This window comes from Lobosporangium transversale, assembly GCF_002105155.1.
Source record: "Lobosporangium transversale strain NRRL 3116 chromosome Unknown BCR41scaffold_8, whole genome shotgun sequence".
Lineage (NCBI taxonomy): Eukaryota > Fungi > Mortierellomycota > Mortierellomycetes > Mortierellales > Mortierellaceae > Lobosporangium > Lobosporangium transversale.
The window spans coordinates 176,585-195,000 of record NW_019028986.1 but is presented as its reverse complement, the minus strand read 5'-3'; the positions used below and the strand labels follow the sequence as shown (position 1 = coordinate 195,000).

Here is an 18,416-nt window from a genome sequence, read left to right as displayed (position 1 = left end):
ATGGCCTTTTTACGAATCATGCTCTATTCTTCCTTCCCATACTAAATTCATACTACACAATGTAAAATACTTTATATAATTTTAGGAATTTTGTCTGTCGTGGGAATGATCAATCCAACATTTTATTTATTGTGGGTGGCACAAGCAAGCAAAAATAACTAAACGTGTCAGACAAACATCCCTTGTGCAGTGAAAGCTACCAACATTACATGACAAATATTCATCCACTAGCTTTTTTTTTTTTATTTCTTAAAAAAAAAAAAAAGAAAGAAAGAAAGAAAAGTTAAACAGAGAAAGAAGAACGAGAAACGAGAAACGAGAACGAGAACGAGAGAATGAGAATGAGAATGAGAATGAGAGTGAGGAATAGAGCTCATTAGAAAGAATATAGAAGATCAATTTAAGAAGAAAAATAAAAAATAAAAAATAAAAAATAAAAAGTAAAAAATAAAAAAAAAGGATCGGAGAGAATGGACCCCAGGTTGTGTTGTTTAGAGGCTAGAGTTTTGGTCCATGTGTCCCACATCCCTATCACTTATCCTTTTAAGAGACAGAGAGAGAGAGCGTCGCTGATCTAGCGAGACAGATTTAAAGTTTTTCTATTTCTAGATCAAATTAATTTCCCTTCGATTGAACAATGGACTTGCAGTTCCCAGGGGGGGATTGCGAGATTTTAGGAAAGAAAGATTGAATAACAATGGAAAATGAGGCTGGAGGGGGAACAGAGAATGGCGGAGAAAGAGACAAGAATAAGGATAAGAAGTGGAAGAAGAGGAAAGAAGAAGAAGTAGTGTAAGAGAGCAATATGTATGGAGAGATAATGGAGATAGCAGACGGGAGACGAGTGAGAGTAAGAGAGAGAGAGAGAGAGAGAGATAAAGTCAAAAAATTCCCAATCATGACTTTAGATTGGTCGAATTAAATCTTTGAAGACTCGACTCTTAATCAGAAAAATAAGACGACCAACCGTTTTGTGAGCAGAAAAAAAAAAAAAAAAAAAAAAAAGTCCTTCATCACAACCTCATCTTGAATCTCAAAGTGGGAGTATAAAAACTGGGTTGACATCGCTCTTCATTCCGCTTTTTTTTTCTTCATTCTCTTCATCGCTCATTCCCCTCATTCCCCTCATCCCCTTCTTTTATTTTATTTTTCCCATACAAAAAATCACTATACAAACATGACTTCCCCAATTGAGATCGTCCACATGTCCCCTGAGGACTACCGCAAGCGCAAGGTTGCCCTTATCACCGGTAAATTGATCAAATGCTTCTCCCTTCAATGGTCCTTCAGATCCAAGGATCGACAAAAAAAAATAAAAATAAAAATTAAAAATTAAAAATCGACGCGAATCATATCTCCTCTAACTTTAATATGTCACCTTCAAAATCTCCATTAGGTATCACTGGTCAAGATGGCTCCTATCTTGCCGAACTTTTGATCGAGAAGGGTTATCAAGTCCACGGAATCATTCGTCGATCATCTTCCTTCAACACCGGCAGAATTGAACATCTCTACAAGGATGCCCATGAGAGTAAGGATAGATTTAATCATTTGGAAAAGGAAAAAGGAAAAAGGAAAAAGGAAAAAGGAAAAGGAAAAAAAAAAAAAAAAAAAAAAAAAAAACTTTTACAGCGATTGCAGGATTGTGTTGATCATTTAGGAGCATGGACAAATACTACACTATGGCGTTACACATATTATTATTATCATTATCATATTCATTATTCATTGTCTCATGAATACATTTTCTCTTCTCCCTCTTACGCTTGTAATTAGACCCCAAGATGCGCCTTCACCACGGTGATTTGACCGACTCAACTTGCTTGGTTCACATCATCTCCAAGGTCCTCCCTACTGAGATCTACAACTTGGGTGCTCAATCCCACGTCAAGGTCTCATTTGACATGTCCGAGTACACTGCTGATGTCGATGCCGTCGGAACTCTTCGTCTCCTCGATGCCATCCGTACCTGCGGCCTTGCACACCTCGTCCGCTTCTATCAGGTACACTATCACTTTAACTGATTCCCTATTCTCGGTCAAAAAAAAAAAAAAAAAAAAAAAAAAAGGAGAGGGCTTAAGGACCCACAATTTATTGATTTTTTTTTTTTTTTTTTTTTTTTTTTTTTAATATTTCCACAGGCTTCTACATCAGAATTGTACGGACAGGTCCAGGAAATTCCTCAGAGCGAAACCACTCCCTTTTATCCTCGCTCTCCTTATGGTGTCGCCAAGATGTATGCCTACTGGATCACAGTCAACTACCGTGAGGCCTACAACATGTATGCTTGCAACGGTATCCTTTTCAACCACGAGTCTCCTCGCCGCGGTCGCACCTTTGTGACCCGTAAGATCACCTGCGCTGTCGCATCAATCAAGTTGGGCAAACAAGAGTGCCTCTACCTCGGTAACTTGGACGCGAAGCGTGACTGGGGCCATGCTCGCGATTACGTCGAGGGTATGTGGAGGATGCTTCAACAGGAAAAGGCCGAGGACTTTGTCCTGGCAACGGGAGAGATGCACACTGTCCGTGAGTTTGTTGAGAAGTCATTCAAGGCCATTGGCGAGACCATCCGCTGGGAAGGTGCTGCGGAGGAGGAGGTCGGGTTCGATAGCCAGGGTAAGATCCGTGTTCGTGTCGATCCAGCCTACTACCGTCCTACAGAGGTTGAGTTGCTTTTGGGTAACCCTGCCAAGGCTGCTGAAAAGCTTGGCTGGAAGCGCCAAGTTGAGTTTGATGCCTTGGTCGAAGAGATGGTCAAGGCTGATTTGACTGGTGTTGCTGCTGGTGATGTCTTTAACTAAACAAAAAAAAAAAAAAAAAAAAAAAAAAAACATCCCTTTGTAATTTATTCCTCCTGTTTTTATACATAGAAGTCTTTAATTACGTTCATACCCTCTCCATCCTTGAACTAAAAACTCGTTTTTTGTAGAAAGCATTTAATTAATATAAATAATAAAAATAATATAAATAATAAAAATAATATAAATAATAAAAATAATATAAATAATAAAAATAATATAAATAATAAAAATAATAAAAATAATAAAAATAATAAAATAAAAAAACTTGTATGATAATTGGCAGCAACAAGAATTTAATCTTTTTTTTTTTTTTTTTTAATATTTCCGTTGCTTCTCTCTTTTGCTGTGTGTGATTGGTAGCACATGAGCATGTAACATGTATAAAACAGCATGGAATCATAAACGCGTTACACAAGTTTACAAGTTTTGTATTTTTGCACCATTTCTTGTGTACATGTATCAAAGGCACGGACCAGTTTATTTCTTTTTTTTTTTTTTTTTTTTTTTTTTTGGTTCCTGGCTTGCTCAAGGTAATATCCAAGTAACATTTTCTCTCTCTCTCTCTCTCTCTCTCTCTTTTTTTTTTTTATTTTTTTTTTTTTTTCCTGCTGTGAGAGCAACTGGTTTTTCTTTCTTCTTTTCTCTTTTTCCTACTGATCACAAGCATCGCTGGGACAATTGGATTCGATCATGGCATTGCCTGTTATACAAAATAATGGCTCGTAATTTGCTGTCACTGCAGATAACGTAGAACTGGCCGCAATCTAAAGAAAAAGAAAAAGGAGAAAAAGAAAGCATTTAAACTTGGTTCTTTTTACTTGTTTTAAAAAAATAAAAAATAAATAAATAAATAAATAAAAAATAAAAATAAAAATAAAAATAAAACTTACATTCGTGGGAATAGACGTGTCTAAAGGTATACATGCATGAAGATGATTGTTTGAAGCTTCAATAGGGCAACGAACATCTCCCTCTGTATCTTCCAAAATAGAACATAAATCAAAGGTCTTTTCATACACCGGTAGAAAAAACTTCGTGATCTTTAGACGGACTTGGGCCCCCTTCTCGATTCGGCCCTTAAGCGAACCCCCGATATCGATACAGGCCTTGCAGCCAGAACACAAATGACGGTTCGAACTAATCGAGTCTACCTTGAAGAAATCACTGTTGGGATTTCCACAGGAGGAAAAGCGTTCCTCAGCAGCTGATAGCATATATGGATTGTGGTTGCGATCATCTTTTTTGTCCTTGTCCTTGTTTTTGATATTGTTATTCTTGTTTTTACTTTCATCCCGATGTTTAATAGTCGCCCCATCAGCTAGTGCCGTCAACCCTACGACGACGCATGCGATCGCCACAACCGTTGATTGAAACTTCATATCTTTTTTTTTTTAAAAAAAAAAAAAGAAAAACTGTTAAGGTGACGGTAGGTTAAAAGGCGTCTTGTGGAAAAGTGTGAAGAGTAAAACAAAGAAAAAAAAAAAAAAAAAAAAAAAAAAAAAAGACCTTCAAATCAAAATGCATGGCTTTTTAGCCAAATTCTACAAGGCGCCAAGAAAACTTCCGATGTTGGGACAAGAGCCAGCTTTGCTTTCTGGATTAAAGTCTAGTGCTTTTATTACCCAGTCCAATAAGGGATATGGAACAGATTTAAAATGCACCAGAAATGACGCGACACAATCTAATTTATTATTATTATTCGATTTTTTAAAAGTGATCAGCAGCCACAGAGATACCCGCTAGATCATCCATCACCCGATCCACGCCTGTTCCAATCTGCTTGGTCATTTCCTTCTGCCTATTTGCAGGCTGGTTGATAAACTCAAACAATAAATCGCCATCTAAAATACTCTTCACGGGGTTATAGTTAAGTCGATCCTTTGACTGTAATAGCCTAAATGAACGTGGATTCAACCCTGCGGCTTGCTGGACTCCATTCACAATCTGGGTGCTCAACAGTGCGAGGCGCTTGCTTGTCTTTTCTGGAATTGGTGTGATCATACAAAGTCCACCATCCAGAGTTCCACATATAGTCAAATGACTGATCCCTTCATCTGAGCCGCTCAACACAATCTTTGGAACAGATATCGTACATTCAATTTGCGAACCCACATGGTAGTCGCCGCGACAAATCAGCTTCTGACCACTAAATGATTGCACATCTAATGAGGATAGAGATTTACTGTTTAGTGATATAGCTAAATCAATTCAAGTAAAGTTGAATTTATAGAAACTCATTGTAGGAAAATCAAAGAAAAAGTTAAATAAACAAATACGTATAAAGAGCTGACAAGCTTTTTCACTTACTGAACGGGGCATACTGTAACAGGCGAATGTTCTTCTCAGAATCAGCGACCACTATATTCATCGACTGGTTTTCAATTAGATAGCTTACATTCATGGCTTCCATTGGATTGTAGTCCTTGCCCAACAGGACTAGCTTAGGTGGTTCGTCCTAACAAATGACACGGTTTTAAAAGGCAATTTTGGATATTTAGAAGACTTTCTGTCATTTATCATTCGTTCATTTTTTTTTTTTTTTTTTTTTTTAAAAAAATAAAAAAAAGAAAAAAGAAAAAGAAAAAATAAAAGATAAAAAGACTAAAGTGCTTACCTGAAAGCCAACGAACCACACACTTTTATAGGCGTCTGCCAGCATGATGGTGTTCTTAACCACCTTGACACTTGTTACATAGATCTGCACAAACATGAACGCGATGCCCGTCAATGTTTCATTATCCTCAAAACTACGAACAAATAGCATGGTACCAACACACGTCAATAGGTATCCACACAAAGCTGCCAGCGCCGTAACAGCGCCTTTCACGTTTTCAGTCCGCAGCAACTTCAGTTTATGGTTCGTCTGTGGATTGTCCGGTTCAGGAACAACGTCAATAATGTCAAAAATGTAGATCGTCCCCCGCATGGCGGAGTCTTCGCCCTTGATGTACGATGTCCCCACAGCGATAAACATTTTGCGCCCGGAAGCATCCTGACTTGATTCTAGACTGACAGTCTCAATGCTCGTCACGATCTCATATTCGTTCAGCTCATATCGGTCCACAGTCTCCCAGGTGACGGGCGAAATCAATTCCAATGTCTGTCTCTCTGCAAGAGGATGGAAACCAGCTACAGACTTGGGTTTGGATTGATTGCCAGGGTCTGCATTACCATTTTGGAAAGAAGGAGAATCTGCCATAGAGGTTGCTGCTGCCGCTTCTAAACCTACGGGCTTGTTGGTGTCAGCAGCGCCAAAGGGATTGGGGTTCGTAGGGTCTTGTGCACCAGTGTTTTCATCCTTGATCACAAAAGGATCCGGTACGGCCGTTACAGCGACATATGTTTGAGAGGTCGGATGATACCGGATATGTCGCACAGTTCTTTTCAGTGGCACTTTGCGAATAGGCCATGGCATATTATAATGAATGCCCTCAGAAGGAAGCTGACTGATCCTTAGATCACCCTATATCCGGACATCGCATCAGAAAGTAGTAGAAAATTAAAAAAAAATAAAAAAAAAAAAAAAAAAAAAAAAAGCCTCTCATATTTTACTATAGGTTTTGGAGTATTAAGGCAGCATTGTGTTTAGATTGTTTTTTGTTACCTTTGCATTAAGCATCATGAAACCATGCTTGCAATTCAAGTTGTGAAACTGTGTAAAGCATACAACCTTCCCATCACAAATCATAGGATGCGCTCTTGGTAGCCCTGTTCCACCACCCATAATCCACATTGGGGAAGCCCCTAGGACAAAGACGCCTTCGTATCCTGATATATCTGTAAATGGGATCAAGTGTTTGGGTTTTTGCTGCCTCCTCCTCTCCTGCTTTGCAATCTCTCGTTCAATAGCTTTTGCGCTGTCACCTTCCATGGTGGTAGGTATAGTTGTTTCTTCATCCTCGTCAGGAGTTTCCCTTGCTACCACATCTATCGGTACCTTCCTGAAGCGAATAGCAAGGCGATCTGAAAGGTCAATAGGGTTCCCGGCACCATCTAGCTCTATTGTTGGGAAGTGCTGGTATGTCTTGTAAACCGCGATGTTGCCGCGGTACGTTCGAACCTATTTATTAACAACAGTAGGATACAGCAAGGCGAAATGAGCTAGATATTACAAATAGAATTCAAATAGACTCGTACAAGTACAGTCTTTTTCACTTACCACAAGATAGACTTTCTTTACATCCTTTTCCCCCATATTGACCATAATCAGCTCTGAAATCTCTCGTGCGTGCCCAGCAGGCTTGGTATCTTGATGTGCAGGCGCGTCTGACAACACTTCTGGTAAGAGATCGAAGTGAGGGAAGAAGAATACCTCCTTGAAATCAGGTAGTTGATAAATTTCAAAAGCTCCGTCCGTTCTATAGATAATACACCAATGTGTAGCCTGAACTGACTCTCCTTCTGGGTTTGCCATAGCTGCCTTCGCTGTAGATTGGACGCCATCCATAGTAACATTATCCAAAGGAATATCCCCGTTTGCATTGGTCTCAGTCGGTGCGGGTCCCGTCATCTCAACATCCCTATCCTCCTCCTCGACCTCCTCTTCTTCTTCCTCTCTTCCTTCGCCCAATTCAGGTCCATAAAGGTCCAAGTCAATATCATCGATGATTCGTGGGACTTCTTTCTTCTGCTTCTTGGTCCTTTTTTTCACTGTACTGACAGTAGCCAATGTATTTCTAGTTGCGCTCGATCTAAGAGAGGCCATCGTCGGCGCTTCCTTGACAGTCAGTATAGTGCTCGTCGTGTCTGCGTATATACAGCAACTTTTGATAGGGATGCTCTGATACATAAAAGAGAAAAAAAAGTCAGAGCTGAGAGAAAAAAGAAATTGAACACCAATCAATACATCTCAACAGGAACATGATGCTTGCCTGCCATTACATTGAGAACAGAGGATTGGCTGAGGATGGTTACATCTTTGGTGGCCATATCGCCTTTAAGGAGGAGTGCTGAGCCATTATGAAGCAGCAGTAGGATGTATGGGTCAACAATGCTAGCAGCCACAATGGAAAGATGTTCCCCAATCGGGACAAGTTGCTTGAGTTTACAGTCTATATGGAATTTTGATTAGTAAACAAAGTAGTTCTCGCGTGAGTAAATAATCAAAACATAGCTGGGGAAAAAAATAAAGATCTAAATTGAGTCGTCTTGTTCAACAGGCTTTAAAGAGTTTCTTATATCGATTTTTACCTGCATTGAGAATACGAACGCCACTAGCATAAACCTGTACAATCCTCGTTTCATCCAAAAAAGACCCAATGGCGATAGTAGGTCCCTCTGAGTAAAATTGGGAATTGGGAAGCTGCCGTAGATCATCTCCCGAGGTAGCCAGTACCTAAAGCCGAACATTTTAGGAGCATGTTATTTCTGGTTAGCCACGAACAAAAAAAAAAAAAAAAAAAAAAAAATGAATGGGTCTGTTACACATTTCAAAATAACATACCAGTGTACTTTTATGTGTGCCTTGGTCTGTAGCTCTCTCCATAGAGACAACCATCAGCTTATCGTAATTTTCATCGGATTCATCTCCTGCTGTCGTTACCTTGCGGCTCTCAAACTGTGAAACCCCTTCAAAAATGATCTCTTTGCGACAATATACTGTCCATAAAGCCTTGGTCCCCTTCAGAGCATCTGTGGATCGAATGACGTTCGGTCGAATATTTCTCTAAGTTTTTTTTTTTTTTTTTTTTTTTTTTTTTATTTATTTATTTATTTTATTATTATTATTATTATTTATTATTATTTATTTCATCAAAACATGAGGTTAAAACTCTGCGCTCTATATGGAATATCGAAAGAAAAAAAATCCAGTACATTAGAGCTTACCTGAAAGACAACAAGCGCTCCATTTTGAACTGTACCGGTTGCTGCCACGAGTTCATGCTGCGGAGGAAATTCCGAGTGCTACAAAGGAAGGAACATATACATGTCAATGTTCATTCCCTTTAATAAAAAAAGGTCCTGTTGAGGTATCGGCTATTCTTCATGAAGGTCATACCAATTCATTGCTTGCACGCTGTCCCACGTCGAAGCCGAGAATTGGACCCGTATTAGTCAGAGTGTCACATATCTCGAACTGCCATTTTGACTCTCCTGCATCCATAGCTGATTCCATCTCGTCCTTTGACTTGTCTGCCTGTTGATCGATTACAGTTTCCACATCTTGTCCATAGAGTTCTAAAGATTTAATAACACACATTGACAATATTTGTTATTGCCTAAGAAATGTTGTCAAAGAAATATGAGACCAAAATGGATGATCATGGTTTTTGCTATAAAATCTACCGTCTTCTAGATCCATAGAGTTGATAGGGATCACTGCACTCTTTTTTTTTTTCTATATATAATTCCAAAAAAAAAAAAAAAAAAAAAAAAAAAAAAGAGCAGATGACTTAAGTAAAATTAATGAATAAACAGTAAAAGAGCTTCTTGCTGACCTTCTCTAAATACCTTGACCTGGTCTTTGGTAGAGTATTTGATCAGCATGGAATCCGCATATCTTGATCCGACAAAAAAATATCCGAGACCTAAGGAGCACTTGCATGACGTTTGCATACTTGACCCCACTTTTTCGATTTTAAACCCAGAGAGCGATCGCCCTTCCTGCTGAAGTTCAACAACGTACATTTCCCCATTCCTCAGCGTAAATAGTATTTGATTTGGTGCCAGGAATACATGCTCTGCTCCATCCAGCGCAATGTCGAAGTGATGCTGGGATTGAAGCGGAAAATCAGTGACCATAGGCGCATAAGCATTTAAACCTACACCCACGCCTGTTGACCCTTGATCCAGATGAATAAGCGCATTTGCCGAAACAATCAAGAGTCCGCCTACAGGTTTGGGGACTGCGATCACCTTTGTACAATCATATGGTAATTTGTCGATGGAATAAATGATGGGATAAACTCTATGCGTGATGTCGAGAGATACTACAACCAATGAGCATGTATCTTTGCGCACTGCAAGACGACTAAACAATAGGGATAAAAAAGAGTTAGAAAGAGAAAGATAGACTAGACACATCCTTATTTCACTGTGGATCATACTTCTATGTAAATTATGTTCTAACGACATACCCGGTCCATGTTTGCTCAGGAGAAAAGAGGATTGCAAGAGTTGGTTCATAAAAGTCATAAAGAAAAACCATATCGATGAGATTCTTGATCTTGGAGTCAATGTCGGATAAGGTCATCACATAGCTCGGCATGTATGGCCATTTTCTTTTTTTTTTTTTTTTTTAAAAAAAAAAAAAAAAAAAGAATTCAGAGGAATTATCTTTTAGCTTCGCAGTCCATCCGGTATCCAAGATTTACAGATATACATTTTTTCTGCTTGTTTCCTTTATTTCGAAGGATGAAGATATTTGTCCTTACTTTGACGCATCGTCTTCGTCGCCAATGACGACTTCATCTTGCCTAAATGGGAGTACTGCGAGCCTATCTCCATAAAATGCAAGCACAGCACATCGTCGCGAGGGATCGACACGGATTTCTGTTGGGTGCGAATTATTCAAGAATTCTTGCTACGTTGCGCAATGAAAAATAAAAAATTGTTGACAAACTGATCAATTTTTTTTTTTTTTTTTTTTTTTTTTTCCCTTCCTTTATTTTTATTTTATTTTCTTTTTACCTTGTAATCATCACGTTCATAATAATGGATAGAGACCGTGACAATACAATGATTCGAAAATGACCATTCCAACAAGGACATCTATGAACAGGTTTAAAGTAACCAGAAAATGCATTGAAAAAAAAAAGATACATAGTTTTGAAAAAATAAATGGCGCTTTATTAGAGATTTCATCCCATATTTGCGCTCTCTCTCCTTCCCTTCCTTATCCTTATTCCCATCTTCAATTTCTTTCTCGTAGATAGTAATAACAACTGAGTCGTAAGGCGATGGTGCGAAAAGTCGGAGAGAGGCTGAGACTAGAGCGAGTAAACAAACCTTGGCATCCTTGAAGCTGACCAGGATGCTGTCCAGTCCATGTTGGCCCGAGGAACTTGTTCGAATAACACCCATGGATGTGATACTCCCGTTCATTCGATAGCTTGCTACCAATTCCAACCGGGGCAGCTGATCAGCCTGTGCTGGCTCGGTGAAATTGTAGATCTCCAAGACCGTTGACTTTGAAACGATGACATTGAGAACGTCTGGTCGTACAAAGTTGCAGCGGACCACTCGCTCAATCCCTGTTGGCGGGAAAAGCTCTTTGGCAAGTGTATACATCGACATTGTTTCCTGCAATGAAGAGAAAAGAAAATCCTACTAGTTGAAATTTGCTCCTCTTCCTAAAAAATCTTTTTGGTTGGCTACAATTATATATTGATGAGTGTGTGTTGGAGAGGTCGCCAATTGCTACCTATTAACTATTGATGACGCTTTCTTTCAGTTCCAAGAAAAAAAAAACACGCAAAATAAAAAGCTGTAAAAAGAAAAGGAAAAGGAAAAGGAAAGGAAGAAGAAAAAGACTTGTGTGAAGCCTGTAGTTTGTTCCTGATATTGTCCGTAAAGTAAAGATGCAGTTGGTAAATGAGTATTGCTCAAACAAGAGTATCGCCATAAAAAAAGAAGCGCGTGTCATAAAAGCCACTGACTGAAACAACTTCCCAATATGGCAACAAAGTAAGTCGCGTACAAATATTAAGGGACTCATAAACGTAGTCCCAGAACGCAAACCCACGAGACGCCAATAAATATTACCAAGCAATACAGCTCATTATTATGATAGTAATATATTAGAATCAGAGGCCTTTGAAGGAATGATCGTGCTTTTTATTGCGTTGTGGCTATATACAAATGAGTTTATGCGGATGCTCTATTCTAAATCACGTTGGGGTTAGGTGGACTGGAACTGTTTGGAAAAGGTTGAACAGGGATATATCAATATGCTCTAAACTTAACAGCCGAAGCAATCAGGCTGCAGTTTGGCTTCCTCGGGCTTTTCCATTGTTTAGATAAACTTCCATCTGAGATCTAGAATACCCTTGTCCTTATGGGCGAAATGCTTGAAGGCAGCTTGAGATAGGTCCAGTTGGCCATAGCTGCAGAAACGATGAGGGCAAGTATCGACCACACGGACAACAATACTCTTAGAGGATCCCCTAGCGGTGACACGGATCTTGGCGCCACACTTGGAGCGAGGCCCCCACATCTTACCCATCTGAGCCTCGTTCAAAGCAACGATCATGTCATTCTGAGAGAAACGCTCGCCACAAGAGCCAAAAGTATCGCTGAACCAGGTACCGCGGCCGCGATAGCGCCACCTATAGTGGCTGTGGCTGCTCTTCTTGCTGACGCTCTTCTTGGTGGATTTAGATTTCTTATTGTAACTGAACGCCTTTACGAGCTCACTGTTCTCTGAGGTATCTTTATGATTGATGATCTCCCAGTCAATCCTAGCATGGCTCGAGTTGGTGAGCTCCCTGATGGCTGGTTCAGAAAGGCCGAGCTCACCATTATTACAGTGCTTACAATAGTCGACGATCTTGTAAATGTAATGCTTGGAGGGTGTATCGGCGTGGTTGACCTTGACATACTTGCCGCAGGCAGATGTACCATCCTTGACACTGCCAAACTGAGCAGCGTTGACAGTAGCAAAAGCATCGTGGGCAGAATAATTCATATCAGGACAAGCACCACGGATAGCGTAGTCGTTGTAGATCTTGCCGAGGCCAGTGTAACTTGTGCTGACAGCAGCACCTTCCAAGTTGCGCGTAGAAGGAGCAGCCATGGCACAAACGAGTGAGGCAGTTACAAGTACAAAGGAGAAGACAGGAGCCATATTGGGTTCGAGAAATGGTTAGATGGGGCGTAGAATAGTGCAAAAACTAAGAAGTATAAAGCAACTACAATGGTGGATGAAGATAGAAAAAAAAAATGGATAATAGGTGGGAGGTACTCCTTTTTATAATTATGGATATGAGTGTGAATACTGCATCTTTCTCAAGCTTCTGGATTGTAGCATGGCCTTAGCAATTAATTGATTTGTATGTACCCGTGCCCATCACGATTTCCTAACGATCAGAGTTCAAGTGCCGTGGCCAGGGGAACGCGAGCTAGAAGTGGGACTATTCGCGCCTTGAGCTTAAACTGAGATTAACCGGATACGGTAAAATTATGGCGGTAGGCCATGCGATAACTAGGAAATTGAAGTAAGGTCAAAGATATAAAGATCACTTAATAAGCGCTTTGCTCTGCCAAGGGCCTAATCTGTATCGATAAACATGGATGTGTTGATATAAGAGGAGGATAATTCACCGCACTAAGTATCCAATGAGAAGTATGAAAGCACGCGAGAAGAAACGCCATACTAGACTCAGCTCAATCCGGGCAGGGACCTGGAAGAACAGATCAGGCCATTATATTCATCGCTGGCTTGGTTTTCTCATTCCAATAATATATACATACGCTCGCTATATTATATAAATTAAAAGATGTGTTTAAGTGTTTAATGGTAGTCCATGTATATATATATATGTATTAATATCGCATAAACTACTCCATTTTCACTATATGTATGCATGAACATAGACATTTAGTTATGTCATCATTCATTCAAGTAATGAAAGAAAGAGAGGGTATAAGCGCATAGAAAGCAGCGGACCAAACCCCGGAGAGTCCTAACTTGTTTGATGTATATAACCACGGGTGGCTGGAGTATTGTATTATATGTGTATGGTATGCCAGCGTCGTCATCATTATTACCCATTCCAAATCGGTTGTCGGAACTTTAATGCTCTGAAACGAACTTTGTCTTTTCTTTTTTTGGTGCATATTTTGTTCCTGAGATAAACCGCTACTCTGTCCCTGTTTCTGAGCTACTTCCCCGATCCAACTCGAACACTACAAGTGATAAAAAAAATTCACGGGGTATTAGCCTAATTATGCTTGATTTCTCTTATTCGTCTTTAACTAAAGAAACGCGGATTGTGTTCTAGTAGACAAGATTATTATAACGCGTCGCAACGAACTTGATGAAGACGCATCCACAAATGCTCTTGGATCATTAGAATAACGATGCGCAGCATAGCGGGTGAGAGCAAAGGAACATTTGGCATAAGAATGGACATGCTTAATAAAACCTTGTGTACAAAATATTAAAGAAAAATACTACTTTGGTTGGGACCAATCAAATTTGTAGTTTGTTCTGAGGCACAGCAGCAAAGGTTTCAATTGGCACTGCCACAATCAAAGTCATGGTTTACTGAAATGATTACATGTCATTACTTTACCTTCATTTAAAAAAAAGACGGTGTGGGAAAAACAAATGGCCAAGGAGAACAGAAGTCAGTGGACGCCTCCTAAGATGCACCAGTCCAGCAACTGCGAGCGCTGCGGCTCGAGTCTGCACCGGATCAGAAAGACTAACTGCCACAACTGCGGTGTCATGGCATGTATCAGTTGCTGCAATTACAAAACAGAGCTACTGAAGTTCGGTCACTTCAGGTCCGATTAACCAGCAGGATAGCAAACGTCATTGCTGTTTTGAAAGACGATTATTCTAGAAATAACTGAATACATATATTTTGTACTTTCGATAGAGATGTACGATGCTGTGGGTACTGTGCTCACTTTCTACAAGGTAACAAATAGTTTTGACGTGTGAAGACAAAAGATTCTATATTTCGTTTTTGGGATAGTGAGAATGAGTGGCCTGTATAGGCTGGGACAACAAATGGGCGACTACAGACCTCGACACTGTTTCTTTGCAATTTAGTCTACAAACTAGAGGATGCGAAGCTGAGCAAGCTCAATATCCGGACACTCAAGCGTTACTTAGATGCATACAATATCTCAACGGCCAACATGCTAGAAAAACAAGGTTAGGAGCAGTCAAACAACTCCAATATTACTAGATAGCGCTTCAGCTGTACAATCTTACGCATATCTCATGAGAGATTGACAAAATCTTTATGGTGGTCTGCAATTTAGAATTGGTGAAGGCTATCCAGGATAACAAGCCTTTATCAGATGCGTCGGAGGTCTACTTCCGCACACAAATGCCAAGTACGGTCGAAGAGTGGCTAGTGCTTCATGAAGTGCTTCCGAGGGCAAATGACTTGACGGGCACGTCAGATAATCTGATCAATGAATTGGACAAGTTCTTCTCTAGGATGTTCAGCAGTGATGACTCCAGACAACGTAGGCACCCCGACACTACAGCAGAAAGCATCTTCCAGGAAAGGCAATCCCAATCAACATCCTCTTCCTCTGCTGAGGCCCAGGGTCAACAGCCGAGTCAACAGAAGGCCCAGAGGCAACAACAGCAAAGCCAACAACCAAAACCACGGGAGGCGCCCAACAATACCCCACCATTCTCTCTCGGATCGTCACATTTTCATTTTCAACCAGGCCCAAGTCCTCAAAAGCCTAGACCACATATTGAGGATTTTATGCCTAGGGCCTCTGGTATTGGTACGGGTCCATTTGGAGCCCATATGTCTGGCCGACCAGCGGATGGCTATCCATTTTATCATCCTGGATCTACGTTCCCTTCCCCTACCCATTCGCAGCACTCGCAAACTGGGTCCTCCCGGGAACCTCAGTTCAGATTTAATGGAGGCTTTGGGTCCTATCATCAGGCAGAACACCCGCCTCCAAATCCATTCACAGCGCAACACCAACAGCAGTTCCAGCAACAACATCGCCAGCAACGGCCCCATCATGAGGCCAAACCTCAGGCTTCGTCGACAATACCACCTCTTAGTCCACAGCCAACATTTGGAACCTCTTCCAATTCCCGAAATGGGTTTGGCTATACTTGCTATGAGCCTAAACCACCACTTAAGAGTCAACAAACATCACCCTCGTCATCATCCTCGTCATCTGCATCTGTGCCTCAACCAGCCTCCAGCTCTAGACCCAATCCAATGCCACAATCGCAAAACCAGCGACAGACAAGGCCACGTCCATCCCAAGGATTCAATGACTACACTGCCAATACAGGGTTTTATTCATTACCTACTTTTTCTGACTCATCATCTTCTAGCCCACAATTCCGGTTTTCATCTGGCTCAAGCAGTAGTGCTAGTACTTTTAGCTTCCCAACAGGCGTTTCAGAGTCCCATATCACACCTGCTTCGTCGTCTTCTGAGCCATCATATTCATCACGGCCTGTCAAGCCGCCACGGAGGCCTCAAGAATCATCCGAGGAGACATTTGCTGCGAATCTGACATTAGAGGACATTATCTCGCCAGATGTGGACATATCAAAGCTGTCTGTCAAAGTTATCAAGTCGTTGTTGGACTCCAACCGTGTCAGTCATGTGGGTATGTTTGAAAAGCATGAACTAGTTGGCCTGCTAAAAAGCCTGATCCAGACTGTAAAGAGAGATAAAGAGGAAAGAAATGCGAGTCAAGAAACGAGAAATCAGGCCTGGGATTCATCAGATATTGACATCGAAAACGCGTCAGCATTGGAGACAACAAAGCCTCATGAACCGTCGTCTACAAATATAGACGAGAACCTCTGCAAGATCTGTTTTGACGGACCATTGAATTGTGTTATGCTCAATTGTGGTCATATGTCATCTTGCATGGATTGGTATGATATTGTGCTGTACATTGAAAAAAAAAAAAAAAAAAAAAAAAAAAAGTCATACCACTAATTTTTTTTTTTTTTTTTTTTTTTTAATTGGATGATTTATTTTGAAGTGGCAAGCAAGTCATCGAAAGGGAGCGAGTTTGCCCGATTTGCCGAAAATACGTTGAGCGCATACTTCAAGTATTCCGTGCTTAATTCGTTATTTCAGCTCTCAAAACAAGAATAAATTCAAAGGGAAAAAAACATATCTTATGATAAAATGATCCTAGTGACGAACAACTTCAATATCCACTTCTTCAATGACGTCTTCTGCAGCCTTGCCATAAAAATACACAAATGCCTTCCTGACACTCTCCAAACGAATGTTGAAGATCGGGTGAGTAGGTTCAACCATATTCTTAGAAGAGCCCACGACTCGAAGCTTATTTGAATTTTCTGTCCAGAGCAAACTTGACAGAGCACCTGGCGCAATCTCCTTTAGATCATGGCGGAAGGAGATATGGTGTTGGGATAATGATAAACCGCTTAAGCAATAGCATGTGTGGTAATAATCGGGGGATCTAAAGTTGATGAGAAATAGCCCAAGTGTTAGATATATTCTTCAATCTTGTCTTCGTAGAGAATACATTTGAGACAAGGCTGTATACTTTGTGGGTTTGTCACGAAGGCCACCAGTTTTAGCTTCGCATGCAATTAATATATATTCTTGTAGCGCATCTAGTAAACAATTAATTTGACTACACATTAGGTAAAGAACACGTAATGTCGCTTTTCTGGATTTTTTTTTTTTTTTTTTTTTTTTTTTTTACCTCGATCATATATGAAATCCAGTGTGCTATACTCCTGACCTTGGCTTTCTAGCATCTTGCCAATGATCGGAAACAAACCCCCTACCCAAAATGAATAACACCCATCTACCAGCTTATTAGTCCTGCCATTGAATCCACCCTCTAACAACATTTGACGGCTGACACTCCATCTCAGAAATGCCTCTTGGTCTAATATATTTGTCTGACCCATCAATTCTAACGCTGCCAATCCACAGAACGCATATCCTCCATGAGCCTCAACGCCAGGGTAGCTCCCCAAACCGCCTTCATAAGTTTGACAACTAGCTATAAACTCTGCGACCCCAGCTTCCAATTCTGCTGTTCGAATGTTGGTTAATGTCGCTGCAACCATCGCACAATACGATCCTCGGATATCAATCTCACCACCAACCATCATTTTGAACGACCCATCTGGTTGTTTGACTCGCATTAAAAACTCGAGAAGCTTAGGCCTATCAATTATATCATAGGCTTCCTTGGTTCCAATAATGGCCAAACTGTTGACGGCTGCATAGGTTGGTGCCAAATGAGCCTCCTGACCTGGCCCACCTCCGAATCCACCAGTTTCGCATTGCAGATGCTTCAAAGTGGAGATAGCACGTTGTGCGATCTGGTCAGGGATCTTATACTCTAAAATATCGAGTGAATGAAGGATCCAGTAGCAGAGCCATGGTTTAGCAGCATCCAATGCTACCCAGTAACTGGCAAGACGGTCCAAGGCACCAAGGAGGAACTTGACATGACGTGATTTGCGAAGTTCGATACTAGCAATAGGTTTCGGTATAGGGCTCTCTTGCGTGTACGCGAAATATGCGTTGCAGATGCTTTCTTCCGTTTCCACCTATGGATAGGGTGCATGAGATGAGCGATTGGGTCAGATGCCTGCGCCGGAATACTATATTAACTAAGTTAATATTTTTTTCTTTTACCTGCTGCTCTGAAGTCTTTGTCGGAAAGCCATCGTCCTTATAGCCATATGACTGAATGTCGTGTTCACGATTCAAAACGCCCATGATGGATGCGCAAAGACGAGAGGAAAAATTGGAGTGCACATTCCTTCAGCCTGGAGAATGTAAAAGGAGAATGAAGACACGTGGTGTTTTCACATCCTTTTTTTTTTTTTTTTTTTTTTTTTTAATTAAATGACTCTTTTCCCTAATTGCATGACCATTACATTTGGAGCAAAAAATGGGCCACATACAAATTTTGTTCTCAAGACGTTTTATTGTCTGCACC

The 18,416-nt window shown here is 40.6% G+C and overlaps 6 protein-coding genes across 6 annotated transcripts; 2 read left to right on the top strand and 4 right to left on the bottom strand.

Annotated features, from left to right (window-relative positions):
* The first annotated feature begins 1,028 nt into the window (after nt 1-1,028).
* BCR41DRAFT_234127 (GDP-D-mannose 4,6-dehydratase) lies at nt 1,029-2,948 on the top strand. Its single transcript, XM_022020092.1, has 3 exons — nt 1,029-1,531; nt 1,777-2,003; nt 2,142-2,948. The coding sequence occupies exons 1-3, from the start codon at nt 1,372-1,374 to the stop codon at nt 2,802-2,804; spliced, it is 1,050 nt and encodes a 349-aa protein (XP_021883797.1). The 5' UTR covers nt 1,029-1,371; the 3' UTR covers nt 2,805-2,948.
* A 506-nt stretch (nt 2,949-3,454) lies between these two features.
* On the bottom strand, nt 3,455-4,183 carry BCR41DRAFT_393785 (hypothetical protein; the record flags this gene model as incomplete). The annotated part of the gene is made up of 2 exons (XM_022028590.1): nt 3,455-3,568; nt 3,695-4,183. The coding sequence occupies 2 exons, from the start codon at nt 4,181-4,183 to the stop codon at nt 3,455-3,457; spliced, it is 603 nt and encodes a 200-aa protein (XP_021883796.1).
* Nucleotides 4,184-4,511: 328 nt separating this feature from the next.
* On the bottom strand, nt 4,512-11,039 carry BCR41DRAFT_301984 (CPSF A subunit region-domain-containing protein; the record flags this gene model as incomplete). The annotated part of the gene is made up of 16 exons (XM_022020649.1): nt 4,512-4,966; nt 5,112-5,259; nt 5,419-5,966; nt 6,090-6,267; nt 6,409-6,864; nt 6,964-7,584; nt 7,686-7,855; nt 7,995-8,139; nt 8,248-8,469; nt 8,631-8,708; nt 8,803-8,897; nt 9,242-9,774; nt 9,881-10,024; nt 10,184-10,326; nt 10,434-10,514; nt 10,752-11,039. The coding sequence occupies 16 exons, from the start codon at nt 11,037-11,039 to the stop codon at nt 4,512-4,514; spliced, it is 4,305 nt and encodes a 1,434-aa protein (XP_021883795.1).
* A 533-nt stretch (nt 11,040-11,572) lies between these two features.
* Nucleotides 11,573-12,653, bottom strand: BCR41DRAFT_348577 (RlpA-like double-psi beta-barrel-protein domain-containing protein-containing protein). The gene has a single exon (XM_022023319.1). It carries the CDS (start codon nt 12,586-12,588, stop codon nt 11,758-11,760), a length of 831 nt encoding a protein of 276 aa, XP_021883794.1. The 5' UTR covers nt 12,589-12,653; the 3' UTR covers nt 11,573-11,757.
* Nucleotides 12,654-14,073: 1,420 nt separating this feature from the next.
* Nucleotides 14,074-16,545, top strand: BCR41DRAFT_368645 (hypothetical protein; the record flags this gene model as incomplete). Its single annotated transcript, XM_022026395.1, has 5 exons — nt 14,074-14,252; nt 14,348-14,388; nt 14,524-14,628; nt 14,739-16,350; nt 16,461-16,545. The coding sequence occupies 5 exons, from the start codon at nt 14,074-14,076 to the stop codon at nt 16,543-16,545; spliced, it is 2,022 nt and encodes a 673-aa protein (XP_021883793.1).
* On the bottom strand, nt 16,460-18,222 carry BCR41DRAFT_319402 (terpenoid cyclases/protein prenyltransferase alpha-alpha toroid). The gene is made up of 4 exons (XM_022021348.1): nt 18,110-18,222; nt 17,160-18,021; nt 16,998-17,067; nt 16,460-16,910 (listed from the first exon to the last, which is right to left on the bottom strand). Exons 1-4 carry the CDS (start codon nt 18,191-18,193, stop codon nt 16,616-16,618), a joined length of 1,311 nt encoding a protein of 436 aa, XP_021883792.1. The 5' UTR covers nt 18,194-18,222; the 3' UTR covers nt 16,460-16,615.
* Nucleotides 18,223-18,416: the final 194 nt, after the last annotated feature.

Coding starts and splice junctions, on each gene's coding strand:
- BCR41DRAFT_319402 (XM_022021348.1), bottom strand. CDS start 18,193: ATGGGCGTTTTGAATCGTGAACACGACATTCAGTCATATGGCTATAAG. Junction 17,068..17,159: donor GGATTTCATATATGATCGAG/GTAAAAAAAAAA, acceptor ATTGTTTACTAG/ATGCGCTACAAGAATATATA. Junction 16,911..16,997: donor CTTCGTGACAAACCCACAAA/GTATACAGCCTT, acceptor CATCAACTTTAG/ATCCCCCGATTATTACCACA.
- BCR41DRAFT_234127 (XM_022020092.1), top strand. CDS start 1,372: ATGTCACCTTCAAAATCTCCATTAGGTATCACTGGTCAAGATGGCTCC. Junction 1,532..1,776: donor CTACAAGGATGCCCATGAGA/GTAAGGATAGAT, acceptor GCTTGTAATTAG/ACCCCAAGATGCGCCTTCAC. Junction 2,004..2,141: donor ACCTCGTCCGCTTCTATCAG/GTACACTATCAC, acceptor ATATTTCCACAG/GCTTCTACATCAGAATTGTA.
- BCR41DRAFT_348577 (XM_022023319.1), bottom strand. CDS start 12,588: ATGGCTCCTGTCTTCTCCTTTGTACTTGTAACTGCCTCACTCGTTTGT.